Below are 18,473 nucleotides of genomic sequence, written 5' to 3'. Positions count from 1 at the left end.
TTTTTCGATATCTCTTTTTAGCAGCTTTGAATTTGAATGTAGCAAACAACTCGATATTTCTTTATATATTTCACATAATACTTATACTTTATCTCATACGATATTCTATATGTTAAAATCTTTTATAGAATACTCTATATATCAACTCTATTTACAGATTACAATGTATGTTCGTGCTTACATCAAATTAATTCTGTCACAACTTCGTCGCATGCGCTATTATAATTTTCATAGGAATAAGGTTTTTTTATAAGATGAATCGAGAATTTTACAGAATTTTCCCAAGATCTTTCCTCACAAAAGTTGGACGAGAGAGTGTGCCACTCTTTTGTTAATTTCTGATTATTTTAATAATTATGCACAATTACAATTCGCGATGGCAACAGGGGTGGATCGGTACTGGCGGGGAAAATGTCGGGGAGCGAGAGAGAGAGATGGCTATAAGAATGACACACAGATAATAATAAATCAATTAACAAATGTATTCACCAAATCAGTATACAATTAACGTCCGGAGTTTTGCTCTTTAGGCCTAGATTTTATTGGGTCGACATTCGCGATAAACAGTGACAATTTCTATAATATATTACGCTGATTCGAGATAATCATACTAAATCTCTTTAAATCTTTACTCTCTGAGCGAGGGGGTAACCACTTAATGAAATCATGGGACAGGATCTCCGAAATTATTATGAAATCTTTATGAAATCCCTATGTAATTGTTTTGCAATCAATTGTAATCATGAAGTTAGATGAAATCATATGTAATCATCAGAAATCATAATAAAATGATATGTAATCAGCAGAAATGCAATTTTCTGTGTAATCATTGGAAATCATCATAAAACCTATCATGTGTGACTACTAACTACTACTATGAAGTAGATTACTAATAAAAGTGTAAATAATTATTCTAAGGTATAGCAGAACGTAAATATATGTAACGATGTTTTATATACAGACGCGATATATATTCAGTTCCGCTTTTTTGTATATACATATAAAATTCTGTAGAATGTAACAGCGCATGAGACTGCTATGACAGAGATCCCGGGTTCGATTCCAGGCAGAATCGAAAAATGTTTTCGAACGCTCGTAGCTCCTCTCAGAAGGCAATGGTAAATCACTGAGAATATCTTTGTCAAGAGCACTTCTCTAATAAATCGTCGTTCGGAATTGTGTACAATCAGCGCACCACAGGTATATGAGAGAAGTCATCACGAGCAAGGGAACTGAGCATAGGACTGAGGAAAATTTCATTTTCAGTAAAATTTCAGAGAAATCTGAGTAAAAATTTCAAAGAAATTTCAGCAAAATTTCACAGAAAATTCAATTCAATTTTAGCAGTTTTTCAGTATGTTAGAAAAATTCACTTTCAGTGAAATTTCAGCAAATTTTCAGCAATTTCATTGAAATGTTCTAAAACGTAGAATAATTTCAGCGAAATTTTTTCATTAGGGATAAGATATCCTTTTAGAGCATAATATTGAGATGCAAAATATTAGAAATGATATAATATGATATATGTAAATGTATACTGCTTGAAACAATATATATTTACTGTAAATATTACAATAAGCAGTAGCTAAAAATTAAAATAGAATTAAATATTCTGTATTCTTTAATTAAATATTAATATTTTTGTAAAAAAAAAGAACATGTAAAATTAACTTAAGGAAAAAATATAATATAATAAATAATATAATAAATAATATAATAAATGTCTTACAAAAAAATATGCCCACGTTCTTGTTCTATTCTCTAACTTGTTGTTGTGATCCTTAAAAACTTTATACATACGTTTTAAACTGGAAAATTTGGATAAACACTGAGGACTAGTTACATTGTAGCCATGTTTCATCATTACCTCAATTAAAATATCTTTTTTTTTCTTTTTTGGAACACTTTCCCACTAGAGAAATCATTTTGCTGCACACGATTACATATTTTAAATCAACTAGAACTTTATCTGTTGATGTTATCTTTGTATGAGCAAATTCTTCTTTCTATTTTCTTCATGAAAGTTTATGCATCCAATTCCTTGTTGGTGAACGAAGTTCTTTATCGCGTAACATTTGTAGATTGTCGTATACAAGTAGGGAAAGTCCGGGCTACTGAGCAGATGCTCAGTAAGCAAGAAACGTTTTGAAACATTTCAATAACGTTGCAATAACGTTGTAACATTACTGCAACGTTATTGAAATGTTTCGAAACGTTTCTTGCTTACTGAGTGTGTTAAGGTTTAAGAAGAAAATGACACAGTTAAAATTAAGATCAAAAACCTTTTTTATTCTCGTAATTCTAATAATGGAATCAACTTTGAAATAAAATTAAATTAAATTATAATAAAAAACTTGAACATTTAAATGTCTTTTTAGTCAAAATGTAAAAAAAGGGAAACCGCTTTGCTCGACCCCTCTGGACAAAGTGGATAAATCATTCGAGCAATGAGGATGGAATTAAAAAAATCAAAATCAGTGTTAGCAATCGTCACAAAAATAGCTGCCAAATCTTTTATATGTAATGCAGCCTTCATGAGATTCAGCCTTCATTGGTGTACTGACTCTAATGCACTGGATCTAATCTTCAGATGATGATTTTTTTAGAATATACATCATACTGCATTAAGGAAAAAAAAATGTGAGATGTGAACAATCATGTACCTTTCGTTCTCTAAAGATCGTCTGTCTCTTCATCTTCCCGGTATTTTCAATGCAATCACATACCGAGTAAAGAGAACAAGCCGTTCGCTTTGCTCCCATCCACTTTACTCAAAGAACCTATTTGGCGTGAATTTGGAAAGGTTAGAATAAGTTTAAGCAACAAGTGAAAAATTTTAATCTCGAATACATATTTAAGGGGATGCTGGAGTTACCAACGGAGCATTAGTTCGTATATTTCTCAAACTATTTCGTTTTCCTTATACAGAATAAAAAATCCTTCTCCAAAATAAAAGAAAAACCGCAAATGCCTTTGGAAAAGTACAAACCGGTATGAAAAAAAAATCCTTAAAAAACTATAAATTACAGTTTTCTGTTACCACATGTAGATTCAGTTCATTCATATATATAAATTAAAATAATAATTATATAATAATAATTATATATATATATATACGTAATATTATATATATATATATAATAATTATAAAAAATATATTATAATTAATAATATAATTATATACGTATATATATATATATATATATATATATATATATATATATATACGTATATAATTATATTATTAATTATAATATATTTTTTTTATACAAAAATCAATAAAAAGAAATTAATCGTTTACAATAGTAAAACTTTTTGTGTACAATGTATTTAGATTCATGAATCCGAAATAAACCCATTACAAAACAAAAAATCTATGATTTTACAATACTTCACATAGCTCCTTTATTTTTTGTAACACTAGTTATTTCTCTTCTGAAGTAGCTCTCTTTTGTTGCTATCTCAATTATTGATTTAACTTTTTACTCATATTTTTTGTACATTTTCTGTGAAATAACTGGAACCTCTAAACACATTAAAATTTTATTCAGTTGCGTACAACCAATACTAGCATGCAAAGTACCTGGAACAATGTTCAAAGCAATTATTTTACAAAATAAACTGTGTAAAAAATCCACTGTATACTTCAATTTACCTCACTTCAAAACATATAAGTGTGTGTGTGTGTGTGTGTGTAATATAGGAAAGTTATACAAACAATATTCATAATTACTCAATATAGCATTTGTTATTAAATCGTTGTGTACATTTGCTTTGAGATACTTCTTTGCATCGTCGTTTATTACATGTTGAATTCCAGTCGACACGTCAGTATATGTCTCGCAATAATTACACTTGACACGCAAAATAGAATGTAATTCTGTTCCCTCCCCCCTCTCTCCTTCCTCTCTTTCTCTCTCTTTCAACATCCTCCAAAGATATAATTTTTTCTTATTTTTTTGTATTTTAGATTCTTGCCAAGTAATTTCAAATTGACAATGCGATTGCCATCGGTTATCGTTGCTTTTATTATCGAGATCATGCAGCTTATTTTTTCGTTATTTCTTCTTTAAGTTTCAACATACGATCTAATTTTTTTTTTCTTAATAAAACGTTCTTTATATCGCAGCTGCGTTCGTGCTTATATACTGCTGGATATTATAACAAATATTTACTAACCTAGCAAGTCGCAGGACCGCAGATCAAAAGTAAACATGCAACATCTAAAACTCGGCTTCTCTACGCTTCTCTGATGAAATTAGTGTTTCTGTATTTATTATTATTTTAATTTTATTGAATTCAATTATTAAAAAGAGTGCAATAGAGATTAAAAAATCAAGTTTTAAATTTTTTGCTATACTATTTCTGATATAATCAATCTTTTTATTAAAGATGTCAGTCATGTCTTGACTAATATAGTCGGATTAGAACCATCTTAATAGGATGTACTTGAGACATTACTACCATTTTGTACTAAAATCATCTTCGACTTATCTAGTATAACATGTATATTTAATTTTCAAAACGATCGGAAAGGTAGTACATAGTTTAAAAAATGAAGAGTTTGAGCGTGCGATTAGCCGGGTGTTGCATGAGATTCGGCTCTCAAAATGATTAATTTGAATAATGGATGCTCATTATAATAGAAAGCCATGTCTCCAACACAATCAAATCTATGTGTATGTTTTGGAAAATTTTAAAATCAGACATACAGTGTTATGATTTCCTTACTTATATGCCCCTACAAAAAGAACAATGAGAAGTAAAAAAAATGATTTTAGTTCCGTATTAATATTAACAAAATTCATTCGTTTAGATATAACAAGTAAGAGTTTAATACTTTTACGTCGAAGCTGGATTTTAGATGCTTTTAAATACTTTCTATGTGAAATTATATACAAAATATATAGTTATTATTTGAACTGTGCGCCAAAATGATTTTTCGAACTTATAATCAAACTACTACTATAGTAATATATCACAAATTAAATTGATAAGCTATTTAATAATTTGATGCTCATCCTATTAGAAAGATTAATGTAAACTGAAAAATTGAAAATAAATTTATCGCGAAAAATATTACCTCGGCCGGAACTCGAACCCAGATCTCTTGTATTCCGTAGAAGCGTTTTAAGCCTTTGGACTATCGAAGTTATCAATTTAATTTGTGATATTACTATAATAGTTTGATTGCGTTTAGGAGTTCGAAAAATCATTTCGGTGCGCAGTTCGAATAATTATATATTTAGTATATAATTATAGAATTCATATAGAAATTATTTAAAATATTCATATAGAATTATTTAAAAGCATTTAATCTTTGACCGTAAATAATAGGCATTAAATTCTTTGTGTATTCACATATACGGTCTTAATAAATCATTTATTATTATCATTCATTTAGGTTACACCGCTCGCGTGGAGTTTGCACTTAAGTTGGGCTACACCGAAAAATTGGTGCAAGCGGCGCTACAGAAATTGGGCCCGGATCCGGGTCAGAACGAGCTGTTGGCCGAGTTAATCAAACTCGGAGCCACTTGCTCCTCAAAGTTTACCGACGGTCCCGAGGAAGTAGATGATCTACCGGATGCCGAGGCAGACATCGATGATGGCGGAGGATCGATTTTGACCTCAATAACGGCGACGAATGCCACAGTGAACGCGATCTCATCAATGGACTTGTTGTTGAGGCCTGTTGTCATCGACGGCAGTAATGTCGCTATGAGTCATGGCAATAAGGAAGTATTCTCTTGTCGCGGTATCAAGATTTGTGTTGATTGGTTCCGCGCCAGAGGACATAAGGAGATCACTGTCTTTGTACCCAAGTGGCGGAAAGAAGCCTCGAGACCTGACAATCCGGTCGCTGACCAAGAGATCCTGAGCGAGCTCGAGAAGGATCGTCTGCTTGTGTTTACGCCTTCCAGGTTGGTGCGACGCAATTCGTCTGACCTTACACAAAAATATTTTTCTTACTTTCTTTACGTTTTAAAATTACATTTTTAAAATATAATGGATCTCTGAGTAAAACAATTACATATTCAGTTCGAGTACGTGATTAAGTAAGGCCTAGTTGCACCAACGTTACTTTAAGCGAAATTTAAAATTCTCTCTGTCTCATTTTAAGCGAAAAAGAGACAGAAACAGAGAGAGTTTTAAGCCTCACTTAAAATCAAAGTAACGTTGGTGCAATCGGACCTAATTAACATGAAAATCTAAATTATATATTTGTCTAATTGTAAGTACATAATTTGTACAATCAATCAAATAAGAATACGTTTAAACTGTGAACAACGAGCTGCGAGTTTCAACAATGTGTGTGAAAAATGGGAATTTAAGACTGAGATCATTAAAGACAGAGCGAAGATGCCCCTCATTTCAATACCTGAATTTATTTTGTCAACGATTAATATTATCCGGAACTAGAATAATCAAGTCAAGGATTTCCCCAAAAAATTTTTCTCTTCCTTTTTCTTTTTCACTCTTCTCAGTATTCAATTTTTAGAAACAAAATTGAGGCGTTCGATGTCGTGAGAGATGTCATTTCGGGATTTCCAGATAAATAAAATTCATTATTATGATTTTTTCGGATCCATTCGAATGTATGTATAAATAGACAAGTACATTAACTTGAATTATTTTATAAGATTGATCGAATTCTTGTAATACGATTTTATATTGCATTTTGACAATTAATTATTTATATAGTATAATAATATTATTATGAATAATTCAAGATACATTGATATATATACATGACGTAAGTTATTCCTTATTTTTTTAATGAGAATATTAAACGTCTGCAGGTTGGTGGGTGGAAAGCGTATGGTGTGTTACGACGATCGGTACATCCTGAAACTGGCCGCGGAGATCGATGGCATTGTCGTCAGCAACGACAACTACAGAGATTTGGCCCAAGAGAATCCCGAGTTTAGAAGGGTCGTAGAGGAGAAAATTCTGATGTACAGCTTTGTAAACGATCGATTCATGCCACCAGACGATCCACTCGGCAGGAGCGGACCTACATTGGAAAATTTTCTTAGAATCGTTCCTAAAAAAACCGATCCCGCTCCTCCATGCCCTTATGCCAAGGTAATATTCCTCTTTTTTTTCTTCTTTTTATTTATTTCTAATATAGTATTCGCTTCAAAATTTTTTTATTAAACTTCAAAAATTAAAAGAATTTTTTGCCAAATTAAAAAAGATTAAAGCCGGTATATAATTCTAAAGTTCATAATACTAAAATTCAGATTCTAGATTGAAACATTTGATAAAAATTTTTTGTCAAATTAAATAAAATTACATCAAATGATATGCTCTTAGCAAATTTTCAATTAAATTAAATTAAATTAAATTAAATGGCTATTTCTTAAATTATCAGAAATGTACATACGGCAATAAGTGCAAGTTCCGACATCCCGAAAGAGGACCACATCCACATAAATCTGTGACAGAACGATTGGTGGAGCATGCTCAGCGTCACTTACAGGCCCGTGGGCCCAGCCTGAGCCTGCCATTGTCATCCACAAACGCATCTCCACAACATCCGCCGCTCTGCAAAACTAAATCAGCCATGCCATCGAATGTCGTTCAATTCTTGTCGTCTGTTCCGAAGAGTAGATCAGTGGAAAATGTCACATCTGATTTGTCTACAACTAGTCCCGTTATGTACAGCCAACAGATGCCTCCTACACAAAATTCTCAAGGTGATAATTATGAAGTATACATTCTGGACACATTATGTATGAATTATTTAATAAAATCCTGATGACAATTTTTTCCTAAATTATAATAAATAATGATAAAAACATGAACTGAAATTGTAATGAACAGAAATATTACTGAATTTCATATTGAAATCTGTATTAATAGATCCATTTTCAATATTATTTCATTAAACTTTCATTATGACAGTTCATTAATATGTTATTAACCCTTAGTACATATCTTAATTTTGGGCACTGTTACTATACACGTGGATTATTCGTGTTCTGGCTTAATTTTTATCATTTTCACAAGTATAAAAAAATTATTAAACGATTTTTACGTATATTCTGACATCTTTAGTAATAATTATAAAGTTGTATGTTTATAACAAATTGTATATAAATTGTTATAACTGAATATAATTAAAATGAAAAAAACGCACTTTTTCATATACAAAAATGTAAAACTCAATACAAACCGATTTTCTTATTTTTCAACAGAAGTTAAGAATTTCAATATTTTCTGCATAAATATGCAGTATAAGGGACTATTCTTCAATGACCTTGACTTTGACATATGTTGTCAAAATCACATTCCTGAGTGACTTTTAAAAAGCTTTAATCGGCGCTTCGTTAAAAAGTTATTAACAAAAAAAGTTCTGTCATATAAAACAAAAATTCTGCCAAGGGAGACATACAACTTTTCGTGTGAAGCGAGTTTCATCCATAGACTTATATGTATAAATAGAGTGCTGACTCAATGTGATTGATGAACCTGATTTCCTTGTCTGAGATGTCCTTATTTTAGTTTTCACATGCATATGTATGCGTTCTGTCTGTGAGTGTGAAATTATCTATATAATTTATGCATGTGTGAGTGAGAAAACTTAAATATGGCGCTGCCCAATGCTGTCTTCAAACATGGAGCAGAAGTTGTCTATTTATATAAGTCTGTGGTTTCACCCCCCCCCCCCCTGTCAAGGGACGCACGACTTTCCATGTGAAGCGAGTTCCACCCCATCTCTCCCCTGCCGAAAAACGCACGACATATTGTAGTATTGAGTAATCTTCGCTTCGTATGGAAAGTCATAAAACATATTTTAAAACAGAAAATTTTTGTTTTATACAGTAGAAAAGAGACATCATTTTTCGAATTTTTTTTTTTAATAACTTTTTAACGAACAACGATCAGCATTTAAATCCTGTTGGAGCTCACTCAAAGTCATGACCTTGACAACATATATGTCAAGGGCAAGGTCATTATTGGAGAGTGATCCCTTACACTGCATATTTACCGGAATAATGTATATTTCATTTTAATGACATTACCTTTCAGATATTTTCATCAATTTTCTTCCCCTGCTTAAAATTTCCAATTGAAAACTATTTAAACCGATAGAAATTTAATAGGAATGAATAGTATTTATCGGAATCAAAATTACAGCCTATTGAGAATGATTCGGAAACAATAAGATTTTAGTAGGATTTCCACTTAATGCACCTTAAGAACGTATAAGCATGTTACCAATTTAAAAACTAAAAAATCAATCTGATTTTATTGGACAATAGGAAGTAATCGGCAAATGCCTCCAGTCGGCGAATCGGACTGATTGTGAGTAGGAAATCCACATTAATGAATCAGATCCGAATCAGATCCAATCGGGTATCATATGATTGAACAACATGTTTTTATTAGAGATCTCACAGATTTTTATTTCAATAAGAATCAACTGATGAATATACATAGCTAATTTGCATACGGCGAATAAGAATAATAGCGTATTCGATTTACTGACTCAACTCGATTCCGAGTCAATGGTCTGTTCTATTTAGCAAAAGAAGAGCTAAACTGTGCAAGAAATGCTGTTAAAAAAAACAGATCGTTGATTCGGTATCGAGTTGAATCAATAAATCGAATACACTAAGTGAAAAATTGATATTTTCGAAATAAATAAATTTCAATACGTTTTCGTACGATTACAATTTAACGAAGTAAAAAGACGTTCTTACCTATACAGCACAGAAGATTGAAGCAATGTCGCAATATAGCAAATTGCAATATAACATTGCAGAGATATTACAGAAATGTTAATTAACAATATGCCTGCAAAATGTCAGCAATATATTTGCAATATTTCACAAACATTGCAAAACTGTAATTCTTTAATTGTTACAATAATAATAATATAAAAATATAAATTTTTACAATATTTATGTAGTACAGACTTTTAGTTTAAAATCGTTTTTATGATATAATCATTTTATATTTGAATAAAAAATTTATTGATCTATTATTTGACGGCCATTTCATTAGCTAAGTTTTATATTTATTTTAAATATAAAATCAAAAGATTGTATAATATCGAGTTTAGATATAATGTTTGGATCAATGCATCATTATCGATAAAACGATAAGCGATTAAGCTGCTGAAAACGATTTATCGAAATGTTAATTATGTGATCAATGATGTATTTCTGCCTGATGTGAACGCAAGAATAAATCAGCATCTGAAATTCATTGATAAATTTCATACCGTCATTTTTTAATCGATTTCAATTGACTCGAGGTGGTTTCGAATTAAAAAAGAATCACTGCGATTAACTTAATCTATGATTAAGCGACCTTACCAAGCGATTGTATTATTATATTAATATTGGATATTTGTAGTTTGTTCGAGGCACACACATACATGTTTTATCCTTACGAATAAATTTATCCTTCAGAATTAATATTATATTTATTGGAATATATTTTATGGTTTTATCATTAAAAATTTTGAAAAGCACATATTACTAGAAATGCGAAAAATTAAAGTTAGTGAGATATATGTATGTAAGATATATGTATGAGATATAGAAATATATATGTATAGTTTTCATTTTAGAGTCTTCGTAAAAAATTTATTCAAATACATTACATTGCAATATTGCTGAAACGTTTTGTTGCAAAACATATAACAAAAAGCAGACATCTTAACATTGTTCGAATTTTGCAACAATGATTCAACAACATTTCACACCATCATGCAATATTGCAATATTTCAGGGAAATCATTCTGCAGTGTTTCTGCAATCTTTCTGTGTTGTATGGATACATATATAATTTTAAAATACATAATTCTTATATTTTACTTCTATTTCTTTATTAGAACTTTGATCTTTCCTTCAACTTACTTAGGCCCGATTGCACCAAGGTTACTTTAAGCAAGACTTTAAAACTTTCTCTGTCTTGTTTTAAAGCGAAAAAGAGACAGAGACAGGAAGAATTTTAAACCTTACTTAACATCAAAGTAATGTTGATGTAATGTCCGATTAAAAACAATCCTATAAAAAAACTATTAAATCCTTTTTGAAGGAAATGTAAAATATCTCATTAATTCTTATTCAGCACTTTCTTATATACATGGATATATGTTAATACAATTGAGTCTGTTCCGATTTATTCCAATTTAAAAAAATGAATAGAAAAATGTTGAAAATTTCCGATGCATTTTAATCCGATTAAAACCGATTCCAATTTTCCCAATTGGTTTTAATCGGAAGTTTTAAGCAAGGTTAGTATTTCAGCACATTTCAATATACAATAAACTATAAAAGTATCATATGTTTTGCATTACCTTTTTTTTTTCATACATTTTTAAAAATTATCTTCAGAATTTTTATGGTATTTCACAATATGACTCAGTGTTGAATTCTCAAAATAAATTTGTATAAATATTAAATACATTCGCATTAGTTTTCACTATTTTTCTCATTACTTTTTATTTATTTTTGTATAATTTCAATATAATTCAATTTTTCTGAATAAATCAATATGAATATTAAATACATTTACATTAGTTTCCATTATTTTTCATTAACCTTTATTAATTTTCATTCATTTATTTTTAAAATCTATAGTACTTCAATATTAAAAGTATTATTTTTTACTAAAATATTTTTTACAATATTTTAATCATTTCTCATTTCAACAATTTCATAGTCGATTTTAGTTACTTCAATGATTTATTCCCATCAGGGAATATAAACATATTATTTTCTTTTAGTACATAACTTACATAACTTTTTTTTTGAATCATTAAATAATCAAATAATTTAATAATTTGTTTTATTAAAGGTTACCCTTCCTCAGCGAACTGGCCCACATCAAGAGTGAGTAATTCCGAACCAGAACCGGTGAAACTGCATCGCAAGCTACAGCGGCAACTAACTCTGAATCCAGCGTGTGATCCGCGACTTTATCAACTCAGACGATATCATCAACAGCAGCAAACCGGACAGTCATTGCAACAACAGCAATCAGTTATCAACTCATCACGCTCTAGTATGCAACACCGACCGTTGACGAGACTCGCCAGTAATGACTCGTCGTATCCGGGTGCTGCCAGTATGAGGTGAGTCTGATTTATCTAAACATGTTCATTAATTTAAAGATGTTTTATACATATCTTCAAAATGATAATAAAATTATGAAAAAATTAAAGATTATTTTAAATATTAAATATACTTTCAATTTTCTTTACAGAGATTGTACATCTAATACATTCTTATTAAGATGTGTGTTTCATGTGAATTATATCATAATTAACATATGTAAATTATATATGATTATGTATATTGCAGATCTTTTACAACATAAAAAGAACCTGTTTAATTTCCAGATATGAAATTAACTATTTAATGATTCTGTTAATCTATAATTTTTAGAAAAGACAATTGTAATTGAATTAAAATAAAATTCATTATTATCAGGTATAATAATCTTTAATTAATATAATAAGTAGATACAAATGATCTCTATTTGGATATTTCCAAATACTATTATATTTCAGCTGGGATTATCCTGACTGCCTTCAGTCTCATCATCAGCACGTGATGCGTATCGCTTCTGCCCCGGATTCTTACAGAGCGTGGCCTCCTCGTGGTACCGCCTTGATGCCGCCATCACGAGTGCAGAGGATAGGTACCTCGGATCCCCAATTAAACCTATTACCATCCCCGCCATCTACAAGTTTACACGTGCCCTGGGGGATGCAGACCCAGGATATTCGACGTCGCCTGCACTATCATCTCGCCAACATTTTTCCCGAGGAACAAGTGCAGGCTGTCATGACGCTTCATCCCCACGAGACCGATCCTCAGCAGATTTGTGCTGCCATTTTGACGATGTTTCCCAAGAATCAGAATTGATAATGAATTTTATTCACATTCAGAATATTCACGAGTTGAAGCATTGAAACTATCTATATATAGCAGTTATGTTTTGTTATTTTTATGGGCACTTTGTATATTGCAGAAAAACTTTAATGCAGATCCAACGGTTATCGTACAAACTGCATTGAAGATATTAATTAATTGAATCGTTACGGAAGATATTTGTACTTTTTGGAGCTCTCTCTCTTTCTCTCTCTCTCTCTCTCTCTCTCAAGTTTTCTTTCGAAATTTCATAGTTCAAATGCATTTTTGTCCTACTAGCCAAGATAAGCTAGTACTTCTTGGATGAAGAAAGCAAGAGATGAAAACTAACAACTCAACATAAAAAAGTTTCTAAGAAACTTTTTAAACGTTTTAGATCTTTGCATTGTTCAGGAATTATTGAGAGAGGAATGGTTATACTTAATAAGTATTTAGTCTAGGGCATTATAACATGAATTGTTATTATTCGGGAAGTAAACAATGAGAAGATCCGTTTTAATTAATCATTTTTAATCATAATGAACTTGCATCAATAACTATTATCTTATATTGATGAACTTTTCAACTCGCGAAATCGTCTTGCTTTTTCACCGATCTTTATTTAAATTTCAATTAAATTTTAACTAAAATATTTTAACTAAAATTGTAACTTATTATAAAGAATAACGCGATAGAATTTTATATATTTATTGTCATAACGAGATTAGGGAATACTTCGGCGCCAATTATTAATTATCTGATTTTGTGACAAAATTGTTTAATAGATTCTTTATTGATATTTTTTTCGTTAGTTTTTATTACATAAGAAAAAGAAAAAGAAGATATTAGGTATGTTACAGGTTTAAAGTATACATAATCTTTTACGCAAGACTGTGCTGAAATAGATCGTTATATTAGCGGCTGTGAATTATGGAAGACCCACATATTGGGTGTTTGGTATTAGGTGTAACACCGTTCATGGATAGATAAAGCAGACTAAAATGAATTGAAAAATCCTATACCATTTTGCAATTTTTGCAACCATTAACAAGATATTAATTTCTAAAGATCATTGATATACATATAAGTGTGTATTTGTCTGGCCTACCGCCAAATGCACGTACTAGGCATGATACGACCATCCAGCGCAGTCCAGCGCGGAGAGATATTTTTGCTAGTACATTGCAAAGCCAAGGCTGCTTAGTAAACAATTAATTTTCCGCGCATTTAGCAACTTACGACAATGCCCGGTCTTGCTGCGTGCTTGTATTAAGCTATTCAACGATTTTTAGAAATTAATATCCTTAAATATTACGAAAATGGCAAAATGCTTTTTTCAATTCAATTTAGCCCGCTCTTATACCTACCCATAAACGATATATCTAATATCAAATACTTTGTATGTATACAAATACAGCTGGTCATAGAAAGGTTGCAATATTTTTTTCGATGGATTTCAGAACTTAGCCTTGCTCGTAGAGTGATCGAACGTAAATGGTTAGAGTATATAAATACTTATCCATAAGTAAGAACCAATCACTGAGCAAACATTCCACCAAAAAAAGTATTGCAACTTTTCTGCGGCTGTACATATATACATATACAGGATGTCCCCGACCTACAGGATCATCTCTCGTGAGCAGGTAGAGCGGACTGAATCGAGTCAAAAAGTCTTGTGCCATTTTGCAATTTTCGCAATAGTTAACGAGATATTAATTTTTGAAGATAGCCAAATAAGTGCGTTCGCCCGGCCTAAGGCGTCCCGTCTTTCTTATCTTTCTATGGATGCGTTCCGAGTTTCGCATGAAACGCATGATTTATTGTTTTATCCTTCTTTATTATTTGTGAACAACAAGGACAAATGATCCATCCTCGGAACACAACCTTATAATGCTTCGCTTGTCTTAGCGCCGAGACACTACCGTATCTCCAGATCAAAATTTTCTAACAACGCAGGAAAAATATATTTACAATTAACGTACTTAATAATACAAAACTCGATTAGAATAACAGCTAAAAATTAGTAAAAGAACTACAAGTAAATGACTAAAGTTAGGTTGTTAGTGCTGAATTATTAAATCGACAAAACATATCACATCATATTATTAAGTACAAAGGAAAATTGCAAAATCATGCAAGACTTTTCAATTGAGTTCACTCTATCTACTCATAAACGGTGTTACATTTAACATCAAACATCCTGCATGCGTCCCCCCTCCCCCACACACACACATACACACAGACATCTATGTATAATATATGTATGTATATCGCCCGGCAATTAAAATATAGTTTCATGATTAGTGTAGTGCATGATATACAGAGGGTCTAATTACAAAAAATCAATAGAGTCGAATTTCTTTCAAATCAAATAAGATCTAATTTTTCTTTTTTACTGTATCGAAAAAATTTGATTCCTATTGATTAGAATTGGACATTATGTATGTGTGTAATGCATAAAGCATTTCGGTGACCTGAATAGGACGAGTATATCGTGCAAATTGTACGAGAATTAATTAATATTTAACTAATTTTTATATCATTGTCTTTCTTATATTGGAGAATATTATACTATTATATATTGTAATCCAATGAACTGTCAGTTATTGGAGCTGTAAAGTTTACAAGAAAAAAAACTAATTTTTGAATTTTAAATCTGATTCAATCAGGATAATAAGAACTTTTAATATTTAATTTTTAGAACCCACAAAATTTAAAAATCTATCTTTTCTTCGAGGAATATTATAGAATATATAAAAGAACATTGTTAATGATCCAATAGAGTAAGGATTAAATTTTTTATACCCAATATAATATATTTACTTTTATAACAAATAATGATGATGATTATGATATTTTTAATAATTGAAGAATGAGTGATTATAATTAATATGATTCTAAATACTGTTTAATGCAAAAGATTATCAAGTTATAAAGATTATACACTTGTGCATATCTGTATATGTATGAAAAAGTTATACAAGATTAAGTCAACAAAAGAAAAAAATGACGACATTTAAACAAATGACTATCTTGTAATTTATATTTCATTGATAGTATAAAAAATTTATACTATTATAAAAGATTTTTAGTTTTTCCGAAGATATCGTAATCTCCTTATTTCTTCCTTTCGTCTCTCTGATGTTTATTTAATACATCAATGTTATATAAATATGTAATTTTATATTTATATATATATATATATAATTACATATTTATATACATATACATATATGTGTGTATATAGCATTATATGTGTATATATACATACATATAAAATTTTAATATATATAAAAATATACACATATACCTATGTGTGTGACATGTATATACATATGTATAACGTCCCTTCTTTCTCCTCGGATTCGCAATACCATGTATTGTTGGAAATCCGCGAATTGCAAAGCGAATATTATATGTATTGTACCTAACAAAGAAGTAAACTATAAAACATTTATTATTATTCTACATTACATAAAATTAAAAAGAGGAAAGCGACATCATTGTAGAAAACGATTATTATTATTATTAATTTTTATAATATGTTAATCTATGAAATATTTGTATATGTGCGTGTCAAATTTGTATCAATGTTATTGCGAATGAATATTGCAAATAAAGTTTTTTTATTTATATTATATTATCAGTGATGGAGTATCATTGGTCATATAATATGAATAAATTGTATTAATATTTTGTATACATTTAAAGGATTTGTTACTTCTAAAAATTGAATGATTTTATATATTAAGGTTTCGAGTTTTAAAGAGCTTTTTACTTTTAGAAATCTAATGAAAAAGACTATTCTTGAGAATTTTGTTTTTTGAAAAACCCATGCTACAAATTTTCATAGGCTTTTAAAGATTTTATCGCATATATATTGAACGATCGCCAATAAAAATTTGTTACAGATATGTTCATTAATTTCAAAGTTTAGCGTTCAAGTAAGAACGTAACATTATAAAAACATAACATGCTTAATATCTCAGCTTTGAATGATTTATGAAACAGAAATTGCAAGTTTTGATAATGATTAAATAATTAAAAGAGAGAGCATGAATCGCGGATGTTTTCAAATAAAAAAATATTTTGTTGCTCTATGAAATATTAAGGTTTATACAATAAAACTATTTTTACTTTAAATTAAATTGATAGCATTTTGTTACTTTTTACCTTCTCTCGTTTTCCGAGATATCTTCCTTCAATTGGTTGTAAAATGAAAATTTTTTGTTCTTTGTGTCATTTAAATGCTAACTTTGATATTATTAAATATAAGAACATATATATATATATATATATATATATATATATATATATATATATACAGGATGTTTGATAAGTAACAATAAAACTCGCTTAGAGGTAGAATAGATTAAACTGAGTCAAAAAGTTCTGTATCATTTTACGATTTTCGCGATAAATAACAAGATATCAATACTAAAAATCACCGAATATTGGTTTTTTATTCAATAATTTTTTGCTCAAGTACTATCAACTTTAGAGAGGAATAGCAAGAGACAAACAATGTTTATTTTTTTCTCACAGAATTTTTCAGAATTTTTCATCAACTTTTTAGTATTGTATTTACTTATTGGCGCTTATTTTCATCAACATGAAAAAATGTGGTACTAAAAAATTCTCAGATCTAAATTCTCTCTCTATGAGAAAAAAATAAATAATTTTTGTCACTTGCTGTTTTCTGTAAAATTGATAATACAGTCAAGCCATAAGATTAACCTCCATTTTTGTTTTAACCTTAACAAAAGTCATGCTTAACTTCCCAAGTTCTCATATAATAATCGAGCACATGCTCGCGCATGCGCATTTGTTTACTTTTACGGAAGTCCGTCCTGACAAGTTACTTTTATAGACGTTCGATTGTACTTGAGTAAAATTATTGAAAATCAATATTCAGCGATTTTTAGTATTAATATCTTGTTAATTATTGCGAAAATTGTAAAATGGTAGAAGACTTTTCGACTCAATTTAGTTCGCTTTATCCCTATGAGAGAGTTTTATCGTTATTTATCAAACACCCTATATATCTATACTCTGTTCAACGAGATTTATCATCTTTCGGATATAGGAAGTGACATAATAGGCAAAGTGGCAATGTATTTTATAATTTTGTATTATAATTTAATTTTATAAGTTTAATTTTGTAAGTTCGGCCCGCGAGCGTGCCATATTTACATATACGATATAGAATATACTTCCATTTTGCTCGTTATCTTCTTCTATGCGCAAACAATAATCTCTCGTTAATAATCTCTCATTGAACAGAATATATAGAGAAAAGGCTCCTATTATGAGATATTGAGTTTGGATAAATGCTAGAAATCTATTGTTTTGGGTCATCTAAAAAATATCCGCGGTTTTTTGTCACTAGATGTGTGTTGATGGTCATATATCTAGTGACAAAGTACCGCGGATACTTTTTAGATGACCCAATACAATAGATAAGCAGACGTTTATAAGCACAAAAAATAATAGGTCATTTTAAAGGGAATTTAAGAAGGCAATAGGCACAGGCAATAGACACAGGGAAACGATCCAATTAGAGTTCTGGGATATAATATCAACTTACCAGAGCTC

At 30.0% G+C, this 18,473-nt stretch overlaps 1 protein-coding gene and 1 long non-coding RNA gene across 4 annotated transcripts in view; one reads left to right on the top strand and one right to left on the bottom strand.

Annotated features, from left to right (window-relative positions):
• Regnase-1 (zinc finger CCCH-type containing protein regnase 1) overlaps nucleotides 1-13,719 on the top strand; it is a 46,928-nt gene extending 33,209 nt beyond the window's left edge. For 2 of the 3 annotated variants that reach the window (XM_011059619.2, XM_087412908.1), the window contains 5 exons: nucleotides 5,405-5,924; nucleotides 6,804-7,089; nucleotides 7,379-7,703; nucleotides 11,821-12,097; nucleotides 12,536-13,719. In XM_011059619.2, coding sequence (XP_011057921.1) covers nucleotides 5,405-5,924; nucleotides 6,804-7,089; nucleotides 7,379-7,703; nucleotides 11,821-12,097; nucleotides 12,536-12,893 — 1,766 coding nt within the window. In that variant the 3' untranslated portion in view covers nucleotides 12,894-13,719. Of the gene's footprint in view, nucleotides 1-5,404; nucleotides 5,925-6,803; nucleotides 7,090-7,378; nucleotides 7,704-11,820; nucleotides 12,098-12,228; nucleotides 12,465-12,535 lie in introns of those variants that run through there. The other variant, XM_087412909.1, reaches the window with a different exon arrangement.
• On the bottom strand, nucleotides 12,801-17,139 carry LOC147907339 (uncharacterized). The gene is made up of 2 exons (XR_015547255.1): nucleotides 17,052-17,139; nucleotides 12,801-12,855 (listed from the first exon to the last, which is right to left on the bottom strand). It is a non-coding gene; the product is annotated as an uncharacterized LOC147907339 (long non-coding RNA).
• Between the last annotated feature and the right edge of the window lie 1,334 nt (nucleotides 17,140-18,473).

Source organism: Acromyrmex echinatior, chromosome 14 (genome assembly GCF_024713525.1).
Source record: "Acromyrmex echinatior isolate Ae372 chromosome 14, ASM2471352v2, whole genome shotgun sequence".
Lineage (NCBI taxonomy): Eukaryota > Metazoa > Arthropoda > Insecta > Hymenoptera > Formicidae > Acromyrmex > Acromyrmex echinatior.
Note: the sequence above shows the minus strand (reverse complement) of the source record. Positions and strands in the feature narration are given on the sequence as shown.